Source organism: Enhydra lutris, unplaced genomic scaffold (genome assembly GCF_002288905.1).
Source record: "Enhydra lutris kenyoni isolate GAN:26980312 unplaced genomic scaffold, ASM228890v2 scaffoldscaffold28, whole genome shotgun sequence".
Lineage (NCBI taxonomy): Eukaryota > Metazoa > Chordata > Mammalia > Carnivora > Mustelidae > Enhydra > Enhydra lutris.
In genome coordinates this window covers 6,145,134-6,154,679 of record NW_019154112.1, presented here as the reverse complement: position 1 = coordinate 6,154,679, position 9,546 = coordinate 6,145,134, and the positions used below count along the sequence as shown (strand labels likewise).

Below are 9,546 nucleotides of genomic sequence, written 5' to 3'. Positions count from 1 at the left end.
GAGAGAAGGGCATTGTAGCCACGGGGAACATTGTATCAAAAGTTTAGAGGCAAGCCCCCACCTGTAGGATTAGGTCAGCAGCGACTACTAGTTCCCTCCAGTTTGGCAGAAGAGATTTTATATGGTAGGCTAGTGGCAAGCAATAGGACCAGATCATGAAGGACCTTAAATACAAAGCTAATTCATTTGGTGCCATCATGTTAAAAAAAAAGGGGGGGGTGGCCAGTAGCCAAGTCTTTGAGGACAGAACTCAACCTACTTTTGGTATAAGTACAATTGTACTTGTCAGATAATGAGACTTGGCTTTGGGTTTGAGAAAAAGTTCATCATGACAGTAGGGAACCCCTGAATGTTTTTGAGGATGATGTAATGTGGGGTTCTGAGATTAGCCTGGAGTATGTTGGGCTGGAGAAAATGGATAACAGAAGTAGAAAATGATACCCAAAAGTCCTGATGGAGGGCATAGGGTAGCAGCAGTGGGAAATGAAGAACTTGGATAGATGTGGGATGTTTGGAATGGCTGGTTGGATGTGGTGGAGAGAAGTTGAAGGTGATGCCCAATACTTAGCTGGTGACATGGGAACATGGGGAGTGGGATGAGGGGTGGATGGGATGATGTTTGCTTTTGACAAGTTCCACTGGGGTGACTGCAGTATATCCAAGAAGCAGGAAGAGGCAGCCTCAGGCCTGAACTCAGGAGAGAGACAAGGACTGAGGATTCAGATCTGGTAGTGATAGCCACTCAGGGTGACAAGTCAAACTTTGGGAGATGGTGATGAGGTTGGCTCTCTGTTCAGCCCATCTTCACCAACAACCATCTCCCCACCCACCCAAGGGATGAAGTCCTGGGTCAGGAATTCAGTGGGGACATATGTCCTTAAGTAGTTCAGTCCAAAATGGACCCCTAAAAGCCAGAAGCACGGTCCTCCTCAACTGCCACAGATTCTGGTTTAGAATCCATGGTCCACTCCCATGGGGTTCAGCCCAAGGAACTGGAAAGCAAAAAGCCCAAGACTAAGGGGTTCTAACTCTATTCTGGCCCCAGGCCAATCATGTAACCTTGAGCCAGTCACTTTCCCTCTTTGGGTTTGTTTTTTCCTTCTGCAAAATGCCAGGGTTGGCCTTGGACTAGACTGTGGTTTTAAATCTTGCCTCCGAAGAACAACAGTGTTCCATAGCTGGGCCAACATGTTCTTCCTCCTGAATCAAGGAGTAGCAGATGGGACAGCTCCAATTTTAGGGTTTTCTCCTAATGATTTCTTAAGCCATCAGCAACCACCACTGCTTGTTTTCCAGCAAGGACTCAAGATCACACAATGAATGAACAAGTGGGAAATGCAATGAAAATAGGTGAAATCGGGAAAAATCAGAAAATTGGTGACCATATTTGGTTTGACTGTCTTCTTGTTTCTGGAGGCTTCATGGTTATGGTTTTTATATGACTCACACAGTCACTCTGGTTTCTAAAACTAAGTTCCAGTGGCATTTCAGCGTCTTCATAGAGGGTTCTGGGACTCCCCAGTGCCTGTAACCCAAAGAAACTGGAGAAACCTCAGACGCGATGCCCTAAGGACCTTTCCAGTGTCGATCTTTCACTCTCTCAATCTTTGATCTTTGATGAATAACTCTGCACGCAGAACACTGTGTCTTACATTCATTAATTCCTATGATCCCCACATACTCCTCCCAACAGCCTCATGAGATAAGTACTGTTATTATATTCTTTTTCTGGGTGAGGGGAGGCCTGAGGCTCAAATAGGGTAAATGGCTTGCCCAAGGTCACACAGCTAGTAAGTGACAGAGCTGGGATGTGAACCTGAGAGTCTGATTCCAGAGCTCTCACTCTTCCAGTTGCCTGCAGTCGCTATAATTCATGCCGTCACCAAATACTTTCAGTTCTTCCTTGGACACATGGTAAGACTGATCTTCCCTACCCCCTTCAGCTAGCAAAATGTGAGCAGAAATGGGGAGCATCATTTCTGGTCTAACTTTTAAGAGCCAGGGATCACTGCCACATTCCCTTTTCCTTCTCTAGGAGTTGTACATCACAATAAGAGCCCCTCTCAGCCTTGGTCACTGAGAGAAGATGATTTGAAAAAGATACCTGCTCCCTTACACCCTGTCTGACCTGCTAGGGGCTGTGATAAAGAAATAACCTTGTCATTTTTTTAAGCCACTAAGATTTGGAGGTGGTTGGCTGCTGTGGCGCAGGCTAGCCCATTTGGAGGAACCCAGTGCAATACTGTCTCCTGTTGATTATCTTTGGCCTCAGTCCCCAAGCACGCCTTCTCTCTGAAATTCCCTCTAGGCATTGGCTCCACATTCAAATTGGAAAAGCAGCCAGGGGAGAAGGGAATCTGTTCCCTAAACAGAGAAGTGGGGATGTGTTTTGGGAGATGTGCCCATGCTTTGACCTGCTCAGGGATGAAATCTACAGCCAGCCCTTGGAAGACCCCAGACAGAAACTGCTCCAAGATTTTCTCCCATAGTCATTTATTGGCTCTCCTTAATTATTTTCCCCGCTATGAAAGTAGGAATGACTGGGCCTGCAGGAAGAGGGCCGGACTCCCACATCCTGGGAGCACTGCAGGCTGACTATGACCTTGCAGGCCTGGATTTGAACTTCCTCCTCAGGGTGGATGACCAGGGCAAGCAGCCGGTCTGCCAGTCGTGACTCATCCCCAAAGAGAGCTTCATGCAAGGATTGTTCATTGTAATGCCACTTCACGGCACGGTAGTGGGGTGAATTCCGGCCCTCACTTAGCCGCTCAGCAAACACCAGTACCTCGAACAGCAGACTCCCTGGCTGTGTGGACTGAAACAGGTTCAGGAAGTTGGAGTGCACCTGTGATGGGAGTAGAGAGACCATGGCAAAGAAATTCAAGACAAGTTCTGAAGTTCTCCCTCTTCCATATTCCTATTGTCTCAACTCCCCAGTACACCCAAGTCTCAGTTTCAACTGTATAGGAATTTTTTAGTTTTCCTTTCATTGTCATTCTCCAATATAATGGCCCTGCGGTCATAAAACATGAGATAGGATCATAATATTGATCCTGGGAAACCTGTTGAGTCCAACATGAAAGCTTAGCATGTGGTTGATTTTTATAAATATTTTGTGTGCTCGAGAGGAATATATGCTTACTAATTACAGAATGTTCTAGGTGTGTCTAATGGCTCAAGCTTATTTGTATTATTCACAGCAAATATACCCTTACTGGTTTTAGGCTTTTATCTCTTAACTGCTGAAAAAATTAATCTCCCAAATCTTCCATTGTGATGGTAGATGTGTCAATTTTTCCTTATAATTATTCAGCCATGAGAAAGAAGGAAATCCTGCCATTTGTGACAACATGGGAGAACTCTGAGGACATTATGCTGAGTGAGATAAGCTAGACAGAGAAAGGCAAATATTGCATGGTGTCACTTATTGGTGGAATCTATAAGTAAATAAATAAATAAATATTCACACTTGGAAACAGAGTAGGAAAGTGGTTACTAGGTGCTGGTTGTGTAGAAGAAAGAGGGAGACATTGGTACAAGCTATAAATTGAATAAGGTCTGGGGGCACTTAGGTGGCCCAGTCAGTTGAGCATCCAAATCTCGATTTTGGTTCAGGTCATGATCTCAGCGTCTGAGACTGAGTCCTGTGTTGGGAACCATGCTGGCTGTGGAGCCCATCTGAGATTCTCTCTCTCCATCTACCCCTCCACCTGTGGCTTGTGCTCTCACTCTTTTTAAAAAAATTTTTTTGAATAAAGTCTGAAGATCTAATGTAAAACATAGTGATTATAGTTAATAACACTGTATTAGATAATTGAAATTTGCTGAGAGTAGAACTTAAATGTTCTCACACACACACAAAGATACATATGTGATGTGTTCATCAACTAGATGATGAGAATACTTTCACAATGTGTCTGTGTGTGTATGTATATATATAAAATCGCCACTATGTACATTTTAAATATTACATTTTGTCTCTTCGCTATACCTCACTAAAGCAAAAAAAAAAAAAAAAAAAAAAGGAAAATATTTCCTTGTCATTCTATCATGTTTTGCCATATAAATTTTGAGTTTATGTTATGGGGTTCATATAAGTTTAGAGTTCCTTTATCCTTCTGAACCATTATTATGCAGTGACCCTGTCTATCCTAATAATGGTTTTTGTTATAAGTAATTTTTCTCTAATATGAAAATACCTACATTTACTTTTGTTTTGTCACCTGGATTCCTGGCTCTCAGAGTTCAGAAAGCCCCTTAAAGAGAATCCCCCTCTCAACAAAATGAACTCTCATTCTATTGGGAGAATGGAAGAGGGGATGGTTTTCAATATATCTAGTGCAAAGGCAGGAAGAGAAACAAGATGATCTTGCAAGGACTGAGTCTGCCTGGGGTATCCATGATTCTTCCTTCCCTAGGATGTGAGTTGGTATCCATTAACCTTTCTTCAGTTCCTTTCTCACCTGGCAGTTGAGAATATCATACAGAAGGTCATTCTTCTGTGCCAGGTAGCTCAGCAATCGTATGGCTTGCACCTGAATAAAAGAAAGAGTAAAGCATGAGAAGGCAGGTCAAAGTGGGCCGGAGCAAGGAAGGCACATATCTCTGCTCCTCCCTCTAGGTGCTAGGCCAGGCAGGGCTGGTCAGGAGGGGCGGGGCCAGGGCCATGGTCCTTAGGCACCTGTGCCAGGATATAGTTGGACTGCAGGATCTCCATCAAGGCAGGCATCACCCGTCGCAGCTGTGGATGTACGTAGTCAGGCAGTGGGAGGCTGTTGAGGAGTCTGAGGCCTGCAACATGGAGCTCTGAATCCCAGATGGTAGAGATCAGTTCCAGCACCTTGATGGTGTGTTCCTGGAGGGTTGGGTGGGGGGCGGGTAGAGGGGATGAGGAGGGAAGGGTCTGCTTTTATGTGGTGATCCCCAACACTATCCCAGCCTCTGTGTTCACTCTTCCCTACCCCTACCTATGATGCCCAAGCCCAAACCCAGGAAACAATTCTCTTTAACTTAAACTCTCAACGTGACTTGACCTGGTTGGCCACACCTGCGTCCTTTCTGCACCTGGCTTCTCTTCCACAAACTCCTTTCCTGGTTCTTCTGCCCAACCTTTCCTTCTCTATCTTCCTCACTCTTTCAGTGATATTATCCAGACTCGGTGTTAAATACTGTTGATGCTGGTGCCTTTCAAATTTCTGTCTCTATCCCAAACCTTTCTGAGAAAACTCAGACTTATATTCTGGTGTCAATTCCACTTCTTATCAGAATGCTTCTTTCTTTCTCCCTTCCTTCCTTCCTCTCTCTCTCTTTCGCTCTTTCTTAAATTTTATATTTACATAATCTCTATACCCAACGCGGGTCTCAAACACACAATTCCAAGATCGAGAGTTGCATGCTCCACCGACTGAGCCAGTCAGACTCCCCTTCCCAGAATGCCTGCTCGACCTTCTCAGAGTTAACACATACCTAGCCCCCCAAACCTGCTTCTCCCACCACCTTCCCTGCCTCTGCTTTTGGTCACAACTCCCTTCCCCCTACTCAAGTCAAAAGCCTGTAATCCTCTTTAACAACTTTCTCTTCACACTGCTTTTCTAGTCCTTCAGAAAATCCTGTCAGCTCTACCTTCAAAATCTGTCAACAGGTTTTATCAAGATCCATTGAGGTCTATCAAGCTGCGTCTACCACCTGTTCCAAGCCACCATCAGTTCTCACCTGCACTTCTCCAATAGCCTCCTGTCTCCCGGCTTCCATCCTCCCCCATCTATTTCCAGATCAGCAGACATGTTAGACACGTCACTCTTCTGCTCATGTCCCTAGTTCATTCAAGGTAAGAGCTAAAGTCCTTCCAGTGGTTTACGAGGTCCAATATGCCCTGCCCCTCTCCCCTCACAATGTCTTTGACCTCATCTCCTATTCTCTTCTTTGCTCCCACGGTTGCTGTCACAATGGTCTCTTAGTCATTCTTTGAGCATGCCAAGTACACACTTACCTTGTTTTTGCACAGGCTGTTTTCTCTACTTAGAATGCTCTCCCTTCCAGATAGTTAGAACTCACTCTTACCTCCTTCAAGACTTTGCTTTAATGTCACCTTCCCAGTCAGGCCTTCCCCAACCACTACCCTTTTTAAGACTGCAACCACTCCCCACCCAGCCTTCCTTATCCTCCATCTTTATTCCATTCTTCTCCACAGCACTGTCACAGGCAACACACTTTTTATTTTGAAACTTTTTATTTTTGAATAATTATAAATTCTCAGGAACTTGCAAAAATAGCATAGAGACATCCTGTGGGCTCTTCCCCCAGATTCCCTCAATGGTTAACCTTATGTACTTACATACAGTATCAACACTGCATATATTGGTACTGGCTCAAGGTGTCTATACAGTCTTTGTCATTTTGTCACATATGGGGATTCATGTAACCACCACGGCTATCAACAGATTGTTCCATCAGAGTTGTCCTCTCACCACAGAGATTTCCCTCATGGGACTCCGTTGTAGTCACATATCCCTCCCCCACCACACACACCAAAACCAGCTCTACCCATTGGTAACCACTCATCCATTCTCCATCTCTGTAATTTTGTCCCTTCAAGAATGTTACATGTTGAGTCCTGCTTTGTGACCTCCTGAGATTGGTTTTTCACTCAGTAGAATGTCCTTGAGATCCAAGTTGTTGAATCAATAGTTCATTCCCCTTTATTTCTGAGGAGTGTTCCATGGTGTGCATTTGCACAGTTGAACCATTTATCTATTGAGAGACACTTTGGTTGTTTCCAGTTCTTGACTGGTACAAGAGGGGTGCCAACGAATAATTGTTTATGGGCTTTTGTGGGGACGAGTTTTCATTTCTCTAGGATAAATGCCTCAGAGTGCAACGGCTGAGTTGTTTGGTGAATGTATCGTTTGTTTTTTGTTGTTTTTGCTTTTAAGTGGGCACCACGCCCAGCAAGGAGCCCAGCGCAGGGCCTGAACTTATGAGTCCTAAGGTCAAGATCCGAACTGAGATAGAAAGTCGGGTGCTCAACTGACCGAGGCACCCAGGCACCCTGATGGTTCATTTTTTAAAGAAATGGCCAGACTATTTTCCAGAGTGGGTGCTGTACCATTTTACATTCCCACCAGCAACGTACAAGAGAGCCCATTTCTATCTTTACCAGCACTTGGTATTGTCACAAATTTTGAGTTTGGACCATTTCACAGGCGTATAGTGCTATCTCATTGTGGTGATAATCTGCATTTCCCTGAAGCCTACTGATGTTAAACATCTTTTCATGGGCTTATTTGCAACTCGTAGATCTTCTTCAGTGCAGTATCTCCACGTTTTTTGCCCGTTTTCTAATTGGATTTTTTAATATTGAGTTTTGAGAGCTCTTTATATGATCTAGATAGGAATCCTTTGTCAGATATGTGCTTTGCAAATATTTCCTCCCTGTCTACAGCTTGTCTTTTCATCCTCTCAAGAGGGTCCCCCACGAGGCATATATTTTTAGTTTTGATGAAGTCCACTGTATCCATTTTTTTTCTCTTTTAGATCATGCTTTTGGTGTTATTTCTAAGAACTCTTCATCAAGCTCTAAGTCCCCCAAATTTTCTCTTTTGAAACTGTACCACCACCCCCATACCAGCCTCCTTATGGCCCTACTTTTATTTTTCCCCCTCCACTTGTTATATGAAACATGCTGTATATTTTACTAATTTGTGTATTGCCTGTCTTGCCCTGCTAGAATGTAAGTTTCCCCCGGGGAGGGGGATCTTTCCTCCTTGCTATTGCATCTCCAGTGCCTAAACAAAAAGTAAGTGCTCAATATACATCTGTTCAATGAACAAAGGGATCTTGGCTTCTGAGATGCAAGATGCTTGGACAAGATGCTTAGGAAAGACAGACAACCCCACAAGCTGTATTTTTTGTGAGCCACATAAAAGGAGGGCTAGAATCCTGGAGTGAGGATCACAGTATTCCCATTAGTACCAGTTTCTGCCTGCCCCAACCCCTTCCTGTCCGCTGAAACCTGAAGGACAGTTAAGAGTTCATCTGGGTGGTGTTTCAGGCAGAGGAAACAGCAGGTGTAAGGCGTGGGGGGTGGGAGAGCATGAAACATACAGTATGAACGGCTAGGACTGCGGCAGGGAGGTGGAGATCATGCTCTTCATGCTGACAGCCCTGAGGAATACCAAGTGAGGGGCTGATGGGATCAAATCCCTTAGGATAGAGTGGTCTGACTTAGGGAATGGGGGCAAGGTCCATTTTGGACATACTGGGTTAGAGGGTCCCGAGGATATCTAAGTGGAGGAGTTGGCCCTGGATCTGGTGGTTTGGGGATAAAGAAGAGTTGGCCAGCAAGTGGAGACTGAGACCTCTCCCCTCTCCAAAAAAAATGTTTTTTCTTTATATTTTTAAGTAGGCTTCACCCTTAACATGGGGATTGAACTCATGACCCCGAGATCAAAAGTCGCATGCTCTAATGACTGAGCGAGCCAGGCGCCCCTCTCCAAAAAAGCTTGTTGCCAAAAATCAAAGTGTGAGAATATCAAATTGGGGGGAGGAAATATAATGCAATGGGAAGACTCAGGCAGAGCTGGTAGAGCGTGTAAATCTTGAGAAGTTGGGCGTACATTGTCACCCAGCCATCCCACTCCTGCAGACAGATCCTAGAGCAACTTCTCTATCCTAGAGGGAGATGTGTACAAGAAGCCTCATGACACAATGTGGAAACAATTTCAGGGCCCACCCACGGGCAAGTGGATAAATATAATTGCAGGATATTCATGAACTAGAACTATATAGCAGTGGAAGATGAGGAAACAGCTATCCACACCAAGAAAGGTCAATCCTTCAATGCTGGGCTGGGGTGGGGGGGAGGCAAATCACAGACTACCAACTGTGTATTTCCAGTTTTATGGAGCTTAAAAAATCCCAAATGGCATTTTGCCTATTCTTGACATTTTGCCTTGTCCTGATAGAATAGGATACCTGAATATACAGCAAAACTATACAGAAAGTCAAGGAATTGATGCACAAAACATGCAGGAAATAATTGTCTCTGTTTGGGAGGTATAGTTTGAGATCAGGGAGGGTCTCTGGAACACCTAATCTGTTGGCCAAGTTCTAGTTCTCAGCCATGCATTTTGTTTTATGGTTCTTTCCACGGTACATATATAAAATGTTAAGTCTTCAATATTTTACTGATTTTTCATTCAGGAGAAACCAATCGCTAGAGAGAAATTTGGAAGTCAAGGAAGGAAGAGGGGTTCTTTTTTGGAGGGGGTTAAGATTGGAAGAATGAGAGCATGTTGAATCCTAATGGGAGGGAGTAGGGGGGAGGCCATTTCAAAGAGGCTAATTAAGAAGAGAGGCCATTAGGGGCACCTGGGTGGCTCAGTGGGTTAAGCCGCTGCCTTCGGCTCAGGTCATGATCTCAGGGTCCTGGGATCGAGCCCCGCATCGGGCTCTCTGCTCGGCAGGGAGCCTGCTTCCTCCTCTCTCTCTGCCTGCCTCTCTGCCTGCTTGTGATCCCTCTCTGTCAAATAAATAAATAAAATCTTT

At 44.7% G+C, this 9,546-nt stretch overlaps 1 protein-coding gene across 4 annotated transcripts in view; it reads right to left on the bottom strand.

The window, feature by feature from the left end:
* Window positions 1-2,476: 2,476 nt before the first annotated feature.
* Window positions 2,477-9,546, bottom strand: part of LOC111152213 (armadillo repeat containing 12) — a 13,387-nt gene continuing 6,317 nt past the window's right edge. For 3 of the 4 annotated variants that reach the window (XM_022510601.1, XM_022510604.1, XM_022510602.1), the window contains 3 exons: window positions 4,682-4,855; window positions 4,464-4,535; window positions 2,477-2,845 (listed from right to left, as the gene is read on the bottom strand). In XM_022510601.1, the coding sequence (XP_022366309.1) occupies window positions 2,507-2,845; window positions 4,464-4,535; window positions 4,682-4,855 (585 nt within the window). In that variant the 3' untranslated portion in view covers window positions 2,477-2,506. The remainder of the gene's footprint in view (window positions 2,846-4,463; window positions 4,536-4,681; window positions 4,856-9,546) is intronic. The other variant, XM_022510605.1, reaches the window with a different exon arrangement.